The 17,903-nt window shown below is 59.8% G+C and overlaps 5 protein-coding genes across 5 annotated transcripts; all 5 read left to right on the forward strand.

The window, feature by feature from the left end:
* Positions 1-1,413: 1,413 nt before the first annotated feature.
* LBRM_30_1360 (putative calcium-binding protein) lies at positions 1,414-2,655 on the forward strand (the record flags this gene model as incomplete). Its single annotated transcript, XM_001566716.2, has 1 exon — positions 1,414-2,655. The coding sequence occupies one exon, from the start codon at positions 1,414-1,416 to the stop codon at positions 2,653-2,655; it is 1,242 nt and encodes a 413-aa protein (XP_001566766.1).
* A 1,695-nt stretch (positions 2,656-4,350) lies between these two features.
* On the forward strand, positions 4,351-5,259 carry LBRM_30_1370 (putative Pyridoxal kinase; the record flags this gene model as incomplete). The annotated part of the gene is made up of 1 exon (XM_001566717.1): positions 4,351-5,259. The coding sequence occupies one exon, from the start codon at positions 4,351-4,353 to the stop codon at positions 5,257-5,259; it is 909 nt and encodes a 302-aa protein (XP_001566767.1).
* An 866-nt stretch (positions 5,260-6,125) lies between these two features.
* Positions 6,126-7,220, forward strand: LBRM_30_1380 (conserved hypothetical protein; the record flags this gene model as incomplete). The annotated part of the gene is made up of 1 exon (XM_001566718.1): positions 6,126-7,220. The coding sequence occupies one exon, from the start codon at positions 6,126-6,128 to the stop codon at positions 7,218-7,220; it is 1,095 nt and encodes a 364-aa protein (XP_001566768.1).
* Positions 7,221-8,462: 1,242 nt separating this feature from the next.
* On the forward strand, positions 8,463-14,480 carry LBRM_30_1390 (conserved hypothetical protein; the record flags this gene model as incomplete). The annotated part of the gene is made up of 1 exon (XM_001566719.2): positions 8,463-14,480. One exon carries the CDS (start codon positions 8,463-8,465, stop codon positions 14,478-14,480), a length of 6,018 nt encoding a protein of 2,005 aa, XP_001566769.2.
* Positions 14,481-15,655: 1,175 nt separating this feature from the next.
* Positions 15,656-17,770, forward strand: LBRM_30_1400 (conserved hypothetical protein; the record flags this gene model as incomplete). The annotated part of the gene is made up of 1 exon (XM_001566720.1): positions 15,656-17,770. One exon carries the CDS (start codon positions 15,656-15,658, stop codon positions 17,768-17,770), a length of 2,115 nt encoding a protein of 704 aa, XP_001566770.1.
* Positions 17,771-17,903: the final 133 nt, after the last annotated feature.

Consider the following 17,903-nt stretch of genomic DNA (forward strand, 5'->3'; position numbering starts at 1 on the left):
CAGGCACTTGGCCCGGTCCTCACCAGGGGTGGCGCGGCATTGGCAGGGCGAGCGGGGGGGGTGCACGGCCTCCCCACCTGGAGTGGTGTACTGAGCCCCCTGGGATAGCACGCACTGGAGTGTGTCCTCCCCTCGTCTTTAGGGATTATGTGCGCTTTGACAAAAGAAAATAGAGAGAGGGGGGGGCGGTCAGATATCGTCGAGACGACGAGACCAAAAGTGAAGGAGAGCACAAAGCCACACGCAGGTTGAGCGGCGGTGTCACAGGCGCGTACTTCTGTGCTGAGCTTTCAAGATGCTCTGGTGCACACCCCCTTTAGCCATCGCCATGCTACAGAAGGGTCACATTGCTGCTGCCTCTCTGCTCTCCTTCCACAACTGTGCTTCTCTCACAACTCGCAGGTAAGTCTGTTTTTCGGCTTCCTCGTTCGCAGCGACATCTATGCACGTGTACGTGTATGTATGTATGTAGGAATGTCTGTGTAGGTGTGTGTGTGTGTGTGTGTGTGTGTGTAGGTGCATTTTATCTGAGGGACCTCTAAGGGTGCTTGTGCGCGTATTTGGCGCGCAGGGAGTTGTGGTCTGTCTCGTTCTCTCTCTTTCTCTCTCTCTCTGTGCGTGGGGTAAGCCCGGTTCCCGTCCCTCCCGTCCCTCCCGTCCCTCCCGTCCCTCCCCCCCCCCCCCCCCGTGTGTGTGTTGTGTGCACGAGTGTGCGGGCGTTGGTGGAAACTCGCCGTTAACCGTTTTGATGTTTGTCTTTTCTTTTTTTTTAAAGAGGAACGTACAAACGGCTGCTCTCGCTCGCTTTCTCTCGATCGATCTCTTCTCGCATATTCGTGTGTGCGTACGCGTCTGCGATGGCGGATGCCTTGGGCAGTCGGCGCTGGGGTGTGTATTAGGGGGATAATGGAGGAGCAGCCACGCCACGGAGGCCTTTGCATGGGTGGAAGGGGGGGGCACCAGCGGGCGGCTGCTTTCTTCACTCATACGTGATGCGCGAGGGAGAGAAGTGCCAGAGGCGGGAAGAGGGAGAAAGAATGAAAAGAGAAGAAGCCTCCCCCCCTGCTGGAGCGGTTTCGCCGCATTGTTTGTACTACTGGTGCTGCTGCTGTTGCTGCTGCTCCCGCCTCTTCTACTTCCGATCTTTCTTGCCCCTACTCAACGCTCTCTTTTGACCGCTGCACGAGGTACTGCTCCGCCTCCCATTTTCTTCCCCCCCCCTTTATTCTGCGTCATCTCTCACTCCGAAAAGGTTGTTTCTCCTGACGCCGACACACGCACACACACACACCCACACACACACACACCCACACACACACACACACACCCACACACACACACACACCCACGCAGGCACAGACAGAGAGCGGTGTGTACACCAGGTGGAGGCTACCGGCGACTGGAGCTATCAAGATGTCGGTTCGCATGGATGCCTCGCTCTACAGCGATGTCGCTCGCATTGAGCGCGGCGACTACCTGCGCTTTCACTGTGAGCTGCTCTCCGCGAACGGCCGTGACACTCAGCGGTACTTCTTTGGCTGCTACTACCCTCGTTGGCATGGTTTCTACCTGGAGGAGGTGCGCTCCATCATTGGCAATATGGGCTACCCTGAGCTAAAGCACTTCCCATCCTACCCGTTTGACGTGTACCTCAAGTCCGCTGACGTCGCAGAGGCGAAGCACTCGGCTCAGAGCTTCGAAGTGGACTGTGCGAACTCCACGACGTACACCACAGACGACTTTCAGGTAGACAATATCATCGTGCTTGGCCCGCCCCAGAACCAGCGCGACGATGCCGTGAAGCGGTTCAAGATAGTCTCGGTGGATGTGAGTCACCTCAAGACCAAGACCTTCTCTCTAGCCCCTGTGGCGAACCTCAACAGCAGCTCTACTAATAACCCCGATACGATGCTATCCACTCTGCGCGCACCTGGTGGAGAGCGGGTGCCGGTGCGGCTGTCGAGAGAAGTGCTGGACGTTCTTACGCAGCTTCGAGGAGCTTACATCGATCACGCAGGTGGTGGCATTCCAGAGATCGGCATCAAGGCAATGGGCCGGCCGTTCCGCAAAGTGAGTGACGACGGCCGGCGATGGATGACACGCGGCGGCGTGCGCCAGCTTGTCTGCCACTCCCGCGCGTTTGGCGCAGATGCCGGCTGCTTATCCGGCACTCGCCAAGCCCAGCAGACGATTGACGAGGTGACAGACACGATCTTTAGCGCTTTTCCACACGAGGGGGCTACGCACCCGATAGCGCCAGGGGAAGAGGCGTGCGAGGAGCGGATTGACTACGACGTCTTCATGGATTATGTCCGAGGTCACATGAACTCAACCCGCAAGAAGGCGGTGCTCGAGGTATTCCAGCAGCTGGACTACGACTCGGACGGCAACATCACCATCAAGGATATCCAAGCCACTTTCAACGCGCAGGAGCACCCCGTCGTCGTCTGTGACGCCATCTTCACAGCTGAGAAGCTTCTGAGGGGTTTTCTCGCCATCTGGGATGAGAACCAGCACCATTTTGGACTTGTGCCGTACACCGAGTTCGTGGACTACTACAACGGCCTTAGCGCAGTTATTGAAGATGACACTGTCTTCTTGGCCATCCTCAAGACCACCTGGAAGGTGCCAAACTGGACGATAAAGTTTGTGTAGCCTCGTTCTTGGCGAGGAATGCGCTTTGCTTTCTTGGCATGAAGAGGTGTGCAAATGTGTTTCGAGCTGCATGCCGTTGGTCTCTCTATGATGCGGAAAAGACCCCCCCTCCCCCCAATCTCTTGACCCCTCTCTTGTTTGCGATGTACATTACGATTGACGGAGGCGAATGGCAGCGAACAGAACACACACTTTCATCTTCTTTTATTTTCTTGTTCTCAGCTTATGTTGCTTATCGTATCCGCATGCGTGTTTGTGTGTTTGCCAGCATTCTTCCTGCCCCCCCCCCCCCCCCTCCCCTCCTCTCTCTCCCTTCCTCTACTGCGATGCTTCTTGAGCGAGAGGGAATACGAGACGGCCCAATTGCACCGCTACTTGTGGTGAGACCCACGCACGACTGCATGCGAGCGTTCCTCCCGCCGATACGCACTGTCTATGCTTGGCTTGCACCAAGTGTACATGAGACCTGGTTGACTCCATGCATCGTACGCAGACGAACCCAAGCCCACGAGCATATAGTGGTTGCAAGTAGTTTGGGCTTGTTGCTGCCTTCCACCGATGTACCAAGGCGGTGATGGGGGGCCCCGCTGACCCTCTCTTTCTCATTGCCGCGTCACCCCCCCCCCCCCCTGTGCCGCTTCTCTAGTACGCTGTGGGCTCGTACAGAGACACACTTTTGCCTTTTCACTCTCGTGCGTGCCCCCCCCCCTCTCTGTGCGGCTCTTTGCGCTGTAGCGAAGAAAAAACGAAGAGAAAGACGTGAAGGGGAGGCGCTCAAGCGAGACACCTGCGTGCCTTCTTGGCATGTGTCTCGGGTCGCCCGAGGTGCCCCCCTCTCTCTATCGCTGTGCTTCTTCTTATTGGCCTTTCCAGCTTCTCTACGCTTCCCAACTCACTTCACTGCTCCTCTGCATCGGCGGGATGTCCTTTGGGGATGCGCTTTTCTTGTCGCTTCCAGCGTGGCGCGCCTCTTTGCCGTCTTTTGGGTTGGTTTCATCGACGCATCGTGGCCGCATCTGCGCCGTCTCGTCGTCGCGCGCCCCCCTCCTCCCTCTCTCCCTCTCCCTCCAGAACGGCAGGACGTGCGCCGCGCATCTCACATCGACAGCCATGCTTTCCATTTATTCGCTGCTCTTCATCTCTTTATTCCGCGCACATTCCCTCACGAAACTGCGCACTCTTTTTTTTTCGCCTTGCGCTTTCGGCACGTCCAGACAGGGCACACGCCTTTTGCCTTTTCGCCTCATCTGCCATCCGTCTCCACGTCGTGACTGCGTGTCCGATCGTTTCCTTAATTCTTTCAACGAACACGTCCCCCAAAACACCGCTTGAGAAAAGCGCGCGTAGGTGCTTGAGCGTCATCGACTTTGCGTTGCCCTTCACCGTCGCGACTTCCTCTACTACCTTGCATCCACCCTCGTTTCGTTGCCTTTGCTATACCTCGTGAACGTTTTCTCTCACTTCGCTTGGATTTGTGTGGTTTGCCCGTCTTTTCTCTCCTTTCCTTTGAAGTTGGGACAACAGTGTGCGTGTGCGTCGTGCTACTTAGTAGTCTGTCCACCAACTCGTCCAGATCTGCAGGAACTCACCTGCACATGCAACGATCTTTGTAGACAAGGAAAGCGCAAACACAACGTCGACATCGACGACGCCCCCTCCCCCCTCCCCCCCCTCCTCCTCCTCCTCTTCAGCGTCATGTCAAGTGATAAGAATGTGCTGTCGATCCAGTCCCATGTGACACATGGGTATGTGGGCAACAAGGCCGCTACGTTTCCATTGCAGCTCCACGGGTTTGATGTCGATGCCATCAACACGGTAAGCCTGTCGAACCACAGCGGCTATCCAGTCATCAAGGGCCATCGCATGGATCTCACGGAGTTCACCACTCTCTTGGATGGCCTTCGCGCCAACGATTTCTTGAGCGACTACGCGTACGTGCTGACTGGGTACATCAACAACGCCGACATCATCCGCCACGTAGCGGCGACCGTCGCCGAGGTTCGAGAGAAGCGCCAGCAGCAGGGGAAAAAGGATATCGTGTTTTTCTGTGACCCCGTGATGGGTGACGACGGGAGGTTGTACTGCAAGGAAGAGGTGGTGGCAGCATACAGGGAGCTGGTTGCCCACGCGAATATTGCCACGCCGAACTACTTCGAGGCGTCGATCCTGAGTACTGTAGAGGTGAAAGATCTCATGTCGGCGATCGAGGCGGCGAACTGGTTTCACGAGCAGGGCACGCCCACGGTGGTGATTAAGTCCTTCACAATGCCAGACGACCCGACACACCTTCGCTTCTTGCTTTCATGCCACGACAAAGTGACAGGGTCGACGAAGCGCTACACGGGGGTAGTGCAGTACTACGAGGGGCGCTACACGGGGACGGGTGACGTGTTTGCGGCCTCGCTGGTGGCGTTTGCACACAACCACCCCATCGATTTGGCGGTCGGCAAGGCAATGGGGGTATTGCAGGATCTGATCAAAGCCACAGTCGAGCGCGGTGGATCGGGAAAGGCGACACTGAACTCCCGCGAGCTGCGCGTGACGAGCGACCCTGACCGACTGCTGCATCCGTCCACCGTGATTTCGGTGACACCGCTGCCGTAGGCGCGGGGGTGCCCTTGAGAGGCACGGAGCAAACAGTGGGACGCATGCAGGGGGTGGGGTAGTCTGCTTCCATGTATGATCAAGCGCCGTACTCTATGCGAGCGTTCAGGCACTCTGCCCCCTTCTTTCTCGTGAGAACGTCTTTGCTGAGCTCACACGCTGACAAGGTGAGGAGATGGGGAGGCCTGCGTCAAAGAAAGCACCAACCTCGTCTGCTCATCCACGCACACATGGGTGTGAAAGGGTCATCTTGACAATCGGGATGAAGTGGGGTGGGAAGCGGAGCCATTCAGGTGCTTTATGCGCCTACGTTGCTCTTCGCTGCTCAGGTGCTGGCACTGGAGTGTGCCAGTCCCGGGAGGGAGGAGCCCAGGCAGCTGGGCTCTTCTGTGCTGTTTTGTGCTTCCGTAGTTCAATGCCGAGTACGAGGAGGCAGATGAGTCATTTGGTGGTGTGTGCTCTCACCTGTGGCGACTTGTTGCGGAAGCAAGCGACCGGCTATTGTTTGTCGCTCCCTGGAGCTCTCTCTCTCCCCTCCCTCCCCTCTCTTTGTATGTCGCTTTTTTTGTTCACTGTCCTCTTCGCTTTCTGCTCAGCTGCCTCCATTCTCCACATACACCGGCGCTGCGATTGCCCTTTGGCGTCTCAGCCTATACACGCCGTTCCGCCCCCGCTCGTATTCTTCCTTCATGAGTGTGTGCTCTTGAGGCGTTGCATTGCCAAGGCAAGAGGGTGGCTTGCGCGATTTGAGAGGGACTTCTGAGGAAATGGGGGCATAGCGTGTGAGTTCCTCGTTCCCCTTCATCAACCCCGCACACGCACCTTTTCCGGTTTTAGGGGAGCACCGCCTCCCCGCTTGCACACTGATGCGTGACGTGTATCCTCCACCGACTGCAACCGCGAGTCTTGCCACGCAGTTCAGCATTTACTGCCTGGAGAAGCCGAAGCAAACCGTGCGCGAAGGCGACACAGCAGTGCCCGCGTGCAAATCAGCACCGACTTCGTCGCCGTCAAAGGCGAATCTCGCATCACCCCTTTCCTATCTCGATGTGGTGCAGCAGCTTGATGGAGGCGTTGAGTGGTCCTTCGCCCCCTACCCTCCCTGCAGTCGTGCGCAGCTGCTGCAGGTGCACACGTACTGGGTGGCAATACCGAATTCGGCAACAACCGAGACACGGAGGACCATCGAGCTGAAGGTCAATGGTGGAGCGTCTGAAATGCCCAAGGACAAGGAGAGTGCTTCGACCAACAGTTTGGAAGAGGCGATCACAGCACCAAGGTGTTCGTGTGGCAGAGATGACAGGTTCCCGGCGAGTTCGTGGCCCAGTGTGCGTGCGCCACGACTTGCCTGTGTCGTTGGCGTCGTGTGGGTGCGTCTATCAGCAGGCACACGCTTCGCTTGCTCTTTGGTGAATCGCCGAACACCGCACAGCGGTCACGCCAGCGCTAGCAGCACGACCGCGACCTCCTCAAATATCGGCATGTGCCGCCCCTCTGTGGAGGGTTACATTCAAGTTGTCCTAACCCACCCGCACTACCGGCGTCGCGGTCTCGCCTCATGGCTTCTGACGCACTGTTTGGCGCGCACGGAGGTGCCAGCCGGTGTGTTCGCCTCTGACGGGAGTGACGGTGTTGCCTATACCATCCAGCGGTGGCACCTGCACACGTTGGCGGTGGCACGGCGGGCAGAGAAGCGTCCCCACGACGACGACAAAGCGACGAGAGGATGGGCGCAAGATCGAATGCAACCGCAGCAGCACCGCCAAGATGCCAATCCTGGCAAGTCGGAGCGAGAGAGTAACGAGGAGGCGATTGTGGCCACGCTTGCCATGTATCGCCAGCTGGGATTTCATGAGCGGCGCTACCTTGCGCGGTACTACAGCGGTCAAAACGACGCGGTAGAGCTGATGAAGATGTGCTCGGGACCTTTTATTCATTTTGACGCTGCTCGCCCTATTTAGTCTGCCGACAGGCCTGGAGAGCGGCGAGGAGGGTGTGTGTACCTCACATGATGCATGTGCGCGGCTCTTTCTCTGCACCAACGTACGTGTTGTGATCGCATGTGGTGACAGTGCATAACTTCATGAATGGCGGTACGAATGGCAGAGACGCGTGGGCAAGATGTGGGGTCTCGACTTATGAGCATGGTTTCCGCTTGTGGTTGTGTCTCTGTGGCTTCATCCGGCGTCGCGTTGGTGGGCAATTGGCTCACCTCACGGCTGCTCGACTCGCACGTGGTCGTCTATGTGTGAAAGCAGATGTGCACATTGTCAAGAGCGTGTGAGCTCTCATCGAGGCCGCTGCTTGCTTTTTTTTTTTGTGGAGACGAAGTAACCGAATAAGAAACGAAACGCCACGCTCTTGGCTTGGTAGCGTTGTATCTGCTCAGTGCACTTTCCTTCTTTCCATCCTCCCTCGCCGCTGTACTGGCGAGATGCACCAGCGTGCTTGTACACGTGTGGTGGTGGTGGTCTCTCTCTCTCTCTGTGCTTGGAGTGAGGCCGCACCTTGGGTTTCGGTTGTACTCCTCGAAACTCTTTTACTGTGTGGTGCCTTCGATCATGCCGCTCTCTCTCTCTCTCCCTCCTTCCCTTCCTCTCCCTCCCTCTCACCTCTACACGAATGCATCTCCCGTTCTCTGACACGCCAAAGCACCTACGTGCATGTAAAAGGAAAGCAAGTGAAGGCAAATCACGCTGCACTGTCACGTGTGAAGCTGCGTGAGGCGGGCGCAGGCGCGCACGACTGCATAGTCATTTTGTGCTCTTTTTCTCCGGACCCACCATATACACACACACCCACATAGACGTGTAGTTCAATTCAGAACGAGCAGCGTCATCGACGGCAATCCTCCTCAACGCGGGGTAAGGAGGCTGCAGACGCGTACACGAAACAGAAAGAAGGGGGAGGGGGGCAAAGAGGCCGTCTTTCACTCTCTTCCTCTTCTTCGCTCCAGAGACGCACACGCGTAGCCACTCAGAACCATACATCCTCATCACTACATAGAGGAAGTGCATCAAGTCGAGACCTCTCTCGCTCGCACATACGTACAGGGGGGGGGTATAGGCACCTACACTCCCCCACACGCAGCACACACCCACGCAGATATACAGATTAAGCACACGTTTGCGGGCGAGGGCAACCGAATCCCCCCTCCTCCCCTGTTTCCATTCACTCTTCCCCTTTCCTGTCGTCGTCACAACATGCCGTTTCCATCGGCGGCGTCCTTCACCCAGGCAAAGTGGCTCGCCTTCTTTGCTGAGCTGACAGCTAAGCTGACGCATCACAATGCACTGGTTGTTATGGAGGGCGCCGAGTTGCTGAAGCGTCTGCTGCTTTCACGCGTGTCGATTGCAGCGGTACTGCAGCAAGGAGACCTCCTTCGGCGCCTGCTGGATGCATGGCGCGGCTGCGTCCTCGCAGAGTACCCGCACGAGTTTCTGCATCGCCACGACGAAACTGCCTTCGCTCTCTCGGCACCGCCGCCCCCGTCAGCAGCCGTCGCGCTCAACGATGAACTAAGCTTTGTGCTTGCCGAGTCCATCTCGCAGTGCATCGACCTCATGGTTTCGCTTCACGCAGACGGTGACCCGTACTACAGTCTGCTGGTCTTAGCCCGCGCGGGCCCCATGATGGAGGTACTTGTTGACGTGATCCAGATGGCACCGCCGCAGACCTACGGCATCACAGCGAGTCTTCTGCAGCAACTACTAGCCCTTCCGCTTGGACGCGACCCTCTCGGCAGCATGTGCATCGGCGACAGCGTGGATGACGCGCGCGGCGAGGGCGTGCGGCTGGGCTTTGACAAAGCAACGCTAGCTCAGTTGAGGAAGTCAATTCCTCTGCAGCAGCATGTTCACTCTCTCGTCGAGGCAGTCCAGGAGCACAGGGTGCTGCTGCAGCACGCCACCGACACACTGGCAGAGCTACTCGCAGTGCAGCAGGGACCTCGTCGACTGGCTGCTGTCTCTCTCTTCAACCAAGCCTCGAAACGGCTTCGCAAGTGCCAACTTCGGCACAGCTGTGAAGCCACCGCTGCGGCGTTCGTGTCAGGCGGCGACGACCCGCCTGGCATACCGCCATACAGTCGGTACAGCGCGCGCGAGTCCACTGTGGATGACTCTGACTTGAATGTTACCATCACCGGGGCGGCGCTGGCGCCCAGGTTGTCACCGTCGCCGCCGCCCAACGCTGTTACACTGTGCGCGATGGATGACTTGGAGCAAGGCCTACGAGCAGCTGAAAAGCGCCGCCACAGCAGTGCAGCAGCGCTTCCCGGCAAAACAGAGGAGGCTCGTGGCGCTGCTGCTGCTGCTGCTGCTCGTAGTGACGTTTCCCTTGCAAAGGAGGCAGCGCGCTCTCCCTCGCCACCCGCCGCGAACCCCGTCATGGAATCAGACAAGTCTCCAGCACCGCCCTCGCAGCTGCACGACGTAAGCTCTATGGTGGATGCCGAGCCGCCGCGCCTTGTGTGTGCGGTGCCTCTGACCATGGCCGAGGAGTCCTTGCGGCACCTTGCCGCGTCTCGCTCCCACGACGCCTTCTTTGCCGCCTTTGACTGGCTCTGGTGCTTGACTGTCGCCGACGCGCCCGTGGTTGGCGAGGCGCTGACTCCGGAGATGCTTCGCTGCGGGCTTGGGCGATACCTGATGGCGGCTCCGCGGACCCGGCGCGATCGCGTCCTCTTCACACTCCTGCTGCTCTGGATTGGCCACATGCACTCCGTAAGCGCTCTGCGCGAGGAGACGCATAATTGCGTGCTGGGCTTGGCTGCCTCAGCGCTGCTGCCCATGTTGCGCGCGGAGCTGGCCGAGGATGGCGGCCGAACGTCGCCTAGACAAGCGCGTAACAACAGTGGCGATCACGGAATTTCCTCGCTGGCTGTCTCAGCCATCACGCCAACAAACACGAACATCGCCGTTGCTACGAGCGCTACGATGCTATCGGCTCAGGCGGCAATGAACCACTTGGACTACGGCGGCGTTGGCGCTGATCCGAGAGTGACTGGACTTTCCCTCCACCCCTCCCTGTTCCGCTATGGAGAGGGCCGCGACGGCGGTAGCGACCCAAGCGTGAGCGGCTCCGCATTGCTTCCGTACGCAACGGCCCGCAAGGCGCAGGAGGCAGCGATGCTGCTGCGCCCCTCTATAGGGGTGATTTTGCTCTCGTTTCTTCTGAACATCCACACTGGTGCTGTTGCCCACATGCAGCGTGCGTGGGTTTTGCAGGGGCGTGTCCTTGAGGTGGCGCAGATGGCTGTCCGGCGTGCACAGGGCTGCCGATCTGTTCTCCTCGACACCCCCACCAGCATCGATGGCGCTCTCTCGGACGAGGTCTATCTTGAATATGCACTGCGCAGCGTGCGGACAGATGCAACAACGGTGGCGGTGCTCGGTTGCCGACTCGTGGCCGCCGTACTGGGGGACGAGGTGCGCTGGGGTGCGGCGGCGGGCGACCGTTCGGCAGTGACGTCTGCACCGACCTTTGTGCCAGCGGGAAAGGCGCCGTCGGACGGAAGTGACACGGCAGCGTCGATTCAGGCTGAACTGGCGCTGTCTGCTCAGTCGCTGATACCACTGCTTGTCGACGTGGCGGTCAGCAACCCTGATGTTACGGCCGCGCAGGAGAGTGGGGCGGCTTCTTCGGTGCACCATGTACCTTTGAATTTGCGCTGCTCAAGGTACACCTCTCTTGGCGAGTGTGCCCTGGTGGCGCTGGACGCATGCCTGCAGTATCACGCGCAAGCAGGCCATTTACGCAGCCGCAGAGGCTTTCCGGTGTGCGTTTCGAGCTTCACGATCGAGGATCTTGTGCGAGCTCTTCCGAGTCTCACGGGTGTGTCGCAGTGCAGCGTGCACCCTCCCGTGCGCGCGGTGCCGTATCGTCTTCTGTTGTACTTGAGTCAGCGCCTTGAGGAAGTGCTGGTGGTTCTCAGATATATGCCCTCGCTTGCCAGCGCAGCTGTTTCGCGCGTGTTGGACTACGGACCTCGCGCCGCGCAGTGGGAGGCGGCAGCCGCTGCCGAATGGCTGACGGTACTGGTGGACTTGCTGATCGGCGCAGAGACAGCGACACAGGCAGCAGCGCCTTCGTGCGAGGCGAAGCCGCCATCTCCGTCCCAACAGCGCCGTCGGCTTCCCACTGGGGCCGAGCTGCTGAACGAGTACTTCCACTTTGATGACAGTCCCTTGTCTCGTAAGCTTCTGGTGACGATAGCGTCGGGAAGGCGGAGCACCAGCACGGGGAGCGCCTACGCGGTGAACGCGCTGCTTCAGCTGGCAACACACCTGCAGAGCTACCTTCAGGCTCGCCGCCGCCACACGTTGCATGAGCGACACTGCCACCCTCAGCAGTTATCACCATCGTCACTGTGCAGTGCGACGAGGGAAGGGGTCGTCATGGAGGAGGCAGTCACGTTTCCTCTCTGTCCAGCTGGCGCGTCGTCGATAGCACAGTGGGTGCTACTTCTGCAGGGCATCACCGCAGACAATAGGCGTCTCGCACGCATCTGCAGAGCCTTCAAGCACTCGATTGAGGGCGACCATAGAGTGACTTGTCGGGGCAGCAGTGGCGTCATAAAGGATGCGTGCTCGCGCGCCGTCACGGCAGCTGAGCAGATTGCGCTGCAGTACAACTTCACAGGAACGCTGTTCCGCGCGCTGGAGGCGCTGCTGTGCGACGCTGCAGCTGAGGTGCAGGCCGCCTCGCTGAGCTCCTGGATTTTGTGCGATGCCGTGGCAGCGGCGCTGACGCTGCCAACGCCGAGCAATGTGGTGGCTATGCTGTCGAGACGCTTCCAGGCAGCGCTCGCGCCGGAGGCCGGGGCCACCGACGCGGCTCATTCGTCCCCGTCGTGGGCACTGCCGCCTGCGCTCGTGTTCGGCTACCAGGCAGCGACTCAGTGGGCCAGTCGCGTTGGCGCTTCCTGGCTGACGGGCTCGTACGGTTGCGTTGCCCAGACCGAGGTGGGCACCTCTGGCGGTGCTCGAGTACCCGGCGGTTTGCCCTTGAAACAAGGCTGTGTGGGACTGGTGGAGGATATCTGCACTGGTGCCTTGTCTGCAATGCAGGAGACGTCGCTGGGTGTGTCGCAGCGCACTCGGTGCCTGGCGGCGACGCTCTTGTCCGCGGTCGTGGACGCGTGTCCAGCGGAGCAGCTTGGCGTGCTGGAATCCCACGGCGCCGCGTTGTTTGCAGCGTCCACCACGTTGCAACGCCTCCCGTGCGTGAGCGGACTACAGTGTCGCCTGCTGCGGCGTGTGCACAGCGCAGCGATGCGCGCAGCCACCTCCGGCGACGGATGGCTGGACGAGAACATCACCTCCCTCAAGCACACTGTCGATTCCTTCAAGGAGCACACACGGCTGTCGTCCAGTTCGGCGAAAAAAGGAGGTCGTAACTCTCATCGCCGACAATCTCCTCAGCCGCATAGTGCTAAACAAGCCGCAAGAGACCTGCAGCGCTTCCAAGTGTTAGTATCCTTGCTAACGAGTCTAGTTTCTTGCGCAGGCGCGACAGTGGCAGACAATGCCGTGCATACCTCTAACCCAAGGGGAGAGGACGAGGAGAAGAGCCCCGCGGGACGGCAGCCACTGCTCACCAGCGCCCAGCGGCAAGCTTTGTGCGCCGTGCTGTGTGATGCGCTGCGTGTCGACCAGCTGCAGCCCACTGTCGTGCTTGCGTTACGAAGCATGGCTGACACCCACGAGGGACGTCGCTGCATCCTCACCGAGATCGCCAGTACAGGGGATCCGCTTGGCCGAACTCTGTTTGGCCGCCTCCTGGCACTGACGCTTCACATGCCGAGCCGCTGGGTGAAAGCGGACTCGGCATCCGGGACCGGGTTGAGCAGCCATGCCTTCTCGCCGACATCAGCGTCGCAAGATCGCCACCGCCGCCTCAGGTCCGCATCGTCGCCCCAGCACTCGCCTTCCATCACCTGCGCAGGCGCCACTGCTGCCTCCTCTGCCTCACCCTCGCGCACCCTTCCTCACGGCGGGACAGCGCTGTGCTCAGACAGAGGCATGATTTCTGCTGTCGGCTGCGATGTGTGCACGGCACTCTGTGGCTTGCGGTCGGGGGAGGCTGCCGAGGGCGCCACAGCCCTTACAGATGCCGGTCCATCCTCTGTGCCGACAAGCAGCAACGTCTTTCTGTCCGCTTTCCTGAGGCACCGCGGCATGGAGTACCTCGCCCGTGCCGTGGTGGAGGCCGATCGCGAGATGCGGCGCCACCGGCGCGATCTCGCTGTGCCGCTGCACTGGCTGCGCCTCGCAGCAGCGCTATCGTTGCATGTCTCCATTGCCAAGCTGTTTCTGCAGGAATCCGACTTCTTCAGCGTTCTACTGGAGCTTGCTGGAACACCAGCATCTTCGCTGCATGCCCCAGCAGCCACTCTGGCCCTCCTCGCCATTCGAAACGTGTGCTTTGCCGATGGGCTGAAGTCGGCGCTCTGCCAGGACGCGCGGGTGTTGTTAACGCTCAAGGCGGCCGGCATGGGTATCACGGCCGTAAGCCAGCTGATCGAGTGGCGTCCGCAGCCATCACCGTCGCCGAGGTCAAAGCGACTACTCACCGCAGCCCGATCAACAGTGACAGGCGGCGCACCGCCTCTCACCTCTCGCACTGGTGCTCACCTAGAAGTGATGCTGCGCGAGGATGTCATCGACATGGGGAACAAGACTGAGGTCGACTGGGGGAAGCAAGCGTGTGTCTACGCTCGTGGTATGACGCAGTCCGGAGAGGAACCATCAACCGACAGAAGAGACCCCGCCTCCTGTGACGCAGCTGGCGTCGTTTTGACAGTGGAGGAAAAGTCGGCCGGCGTTGTGCCGGGTGGTGCAGTCGGTGTGGACCGCGTTGCCGCCATACCTCTGCCGCGCCACTTGTTTGGCGACGTTACTAATCGCTCTCGTGCTGCTGAGGTGGAAGGTTCTCTGCTCGAGATCGATGCCACTGTGGGCGGTGGCTCTCCTGTAAAGCGGGTAGAGAATGAGATGCTTCCGGTGCTGGTGGCGGCGACTGATTCAGAGGCCCATCGCCGTCGCTATTTGGCCGCTACCGCCGTCGTCTCGCTGTGGTTTGACAACCAGCGTGGTCGCAGCGCCATCGCAGGCGTGCTCGCCGCGGAGCCGTGCTGGAGCATGGAGGATGTGCAAGCCGCAATCAAGGCGCCCGTTGCTCCCCCTATGAGTACAAAGGCGGAGCGAGGTGCGCGCTGAGAGACAGAGGCGGGAGATCCGAATCAGAGGTGGGTGTCGTTGGGACGGCGGCTCAGTCGACGAGCTTCTCCCCGCCTTACCCTCACCTCTCCCCCCCTCTCTCTCTCCGGACGCCATGCGATTGCGTTCTCCTTCCCATTCTCAACAGAGTACACCAACACCAATATGTGCGGCTATCGAGTTGTGTTTCATCCTTTTTGTGATTGCCGCGCACCCGGTCTTCTCCCTCCCTCTCCCCCATACGCGCGCACACCCACACCCCGCATAGATTCACACACCCACACCCACACACACTGACTGACTGACTGACTGGCGTTATGCTGTGTTGCCCTCATCTCCTTTGCTCTTTTGTTTGGTCGCCGATCTTCCTCATTTGGTATCTCGGATGAGCATCGTCCTCCTCCGCACCACCCTCCGCCTCATCCCTCACCCTCTGTGTACGCGTCTGCCTCTATGTGCGTGAGGTTTACGGGGGAGGGGTGGGAGGAGGAGGAAGGAGGGCTGGGCAGAAGAGTGAGGCGTATGTGATGGTGGAGCGGCCCATGTGCAGGCCCCTCTTCTCGATTTCCGCTGTGGTCGCTAGTGATGGTAGGAGGCGTACTTTTACCCTTTGGGCCCCGCGAAAAACACCACAAGAGAGTCGAGAAGAAAATTTGTACCCGCACTGCTCTCTCACTCCGTGAGTCATCCCTGGTGCGTGTTTGCTTGAATTGGTAACCTCATCTCCATCTCTGGCTATCTCCTCGCACGCGGGGTCTTTCCGTGCCCATAGCTGTGATGTTCTCTGCGCCTTGCCCGTTGAGGCGCAGACAGAGAGGGCCTGGATAAAGGGGAACGCCAATCCTCTTTCTCGCCTCGCTCTATGCTAGGTAAACACCTGGTACCATGCTCGTTGTACCAGTACGGAGACCCTCTCTCCCCAGGCTGACACTCCTTCCTCCCTTACCTTTCCTCCTCATCTCTACTCGTTTGTTCGCGGAGTATGCGGGTGTACGTATGGGTGCATAGGTGCAGGCAATTTGCCATTTTCTTTTCGCAGCACCACTCCTGCTCTTCCCCTTTCCTATACACCATCATCACCCCAGAATCCGCCTTCCCCTTCCTCTCCCCCTTTGAAGACGAAGACACACAGTGATGCCGCGTAGCTGCTGTTGTTTCTTTGCTTGCAGTCAACCATGACGAGCCAAGAGCGCCAGGCAGCCGTTTTGGTGCTCGTGGATCGACTGCTGAAGGTCACCCACTCGGATGCACCAGGCCACGATCCCGCGCGCTTTACGCAGCTCTGCGACGGCATCGCGCTGTTCGCAATGCTGCGGCTAATCGCCCCCAACTCATTCCCGTCGACATGCTCTGACTCCACTGAAGAGGACACGGTCGCCTCCTTGACAGGGCCGATGCCGGTGGAGGATGTGCAGCAGCGAAGGCGCAACATGAACCTGCTTCTCCGCTACATCAGCGCGTACGCTCAGGAAGCCATGCGCACTACATCCTCAACGTCTGTCACGCACGGCCTTGATCCAGCGGTACTCGCTGGCTTGCCAGTCGCTGGTGATGACGACTCCGCCGCAGCAGACGTGGCACAGCAGCAGCAACTCACACAATTGGTTGGCGTTGCTGTCGCTCTTGTCGTGCTCAGTGGCGTGCCTGCTGTCTTGAGCGAGGTCAGGGCTCTGCCTCGGCAGGAGCAGGTGGTGTTGTCGGACTGGGTGAAGGAGATAATGCACGCCTACCAGCTAAAGCCTCGTCAGCACGCTGGTGCTGCATCTGAGCAGGGTTCATCTAGCTCGTCATCACATCTTCGCTCGTCAATGAACCCGCAGTTCGCCGGTGGCGGCCTCGTGGCAGCCTCTCCAATGGTCCCACGTGGCACCGCTGGCTTTGCACCGTCGCCCCCGTCCCACCGCAGTGCCAACTTGAACGCCGCCGCCGCTGGCGAGGAGGACGAGGGCTACTACCGCAACGCCACCTACCAGCTACGGCGCGAGCTGGCCGAGGTGACGACACAACTTGCCGCATTGCACGATGCCTACCGGGTGAGCACAGCGGACAAAGAGGCGGCAGAGGGTAAATATCGACTGCTGCTTAGTGATCAGGCAAAAGTGTCTCCCGCCCTGGGTGCGATGTCGGTGGCGGCGGCAGCAGAGTGCAGCGATAGCAAAGCCGGTGATGACAGCAGTAGCGATATCCTCTCTGTGTGGCAGCGGCGCTGCGCACAGAAGGACAAGACCATCGCGGCCCTGGCCGAGCGTGCGAATCAGCAATCTACGCAGGTGGTGGCGCTGAAAGAGGCAGCGGCTGCCCACGAGATGGCCCTGCAGGCGTTGCGCCGCCGCCTCAAGTCAGCGGAGGAGGCTATCATGGTGAAGTCAGAGGAGCGACGCGAGGCAGTGCAAAAACTCGCGGTAGCGGAAGACAGGCTCGCTGCGCAGATGAGGGCACGCGTGGAGCTGGAGACGCAGGTCGAGGAGCTGCAGTCGCGTGTGCTCGTGCTCACGGTGGAGCAGGACCGACTGCGTGGACTCGGCAATGACGATACCAACCAACTCAGCAGCTCTTTCGCCTCCAACGGGTCGGTTGACCGCTTGTTGGCATTGGAGAACGAGCTGGATGAGGTGCGGCAGCAGCGCGACAGCCTGCAGTGGCAGGTTGGCATTCTGCAGCGCCAGATGGGTGCCATGGTTGCTCCCGTCGCCGACGTGTCCACCGCCAATGACACGTGGCGAGCTCAGCTACGCCAGGTCGAGCGAGAGAGGGAGGACCTGCGGCAGCAACTCACTACCGCCCTAGAACGGGCCGGCGGACTTCAGCAGCTGCTGACGGCGAGTGCCGCCGCTTCCGCTGTGGTGGATGTGAGTGGCGGTGGCGCCGGCCCGGATGGACCAGCCAGCGGCACCGCGAATGCAGACGCCAGCATTACAAGCGTAGCGGAGGGCAGTGACGCAGACATGAGCTTGTGTGACGCCGACGCCGACTCTCTGTGGAGGCGAAATATGGGCCTCGAGCCAAGCAGCCCAACCCGCGAAACGGCGTGCCGTGAACAGGTCATTCTCTCCTCGCTTCTTCTCCAGTATGGTTACCGTAACCTCCTGCTTCAGCAGCACCAGACGCTGCTCCACAAGGATGCCATGGAGGCTGATGCGGCGCGGCGGCGGCAGGCGGAATCGCATCTGGAAATTATGCGACAGACGCCCTCGTCGGTGCTAGCGAAGCAGCGGCGGGATGTGGAGCAGGGGTTACTGGAGACGGTGCTGCTGGGGGCAAAGCTGCGCATGATGGAGGTGGAGAAGTGATACCCATGTTATTGCGTGTACAGGGAGCCATCCCCCCTTACCTCTTTCGCGCTTTCACGTGCTTCTGCACAGGCCTGCGCCTGTCTCTGCTGGATGCGAGGAGGCTAGTCTGCGAGAGCCTCTGCACCGACAG

This window comes from Leishmania braziliensis, chromosome 30 (assembly GCF_000002845.2).
Source record: "Leishmania braziliensis MHOM/BR/75/M2904 complete genome, chromosome 30".
Classification (NCBI taxonomy): Eukaryota; Euglenozoa; class Kinetoplastea; order Trypanosomatida; family Trypanosomatidae; genus Leishmania; species Leishmania braziliensis.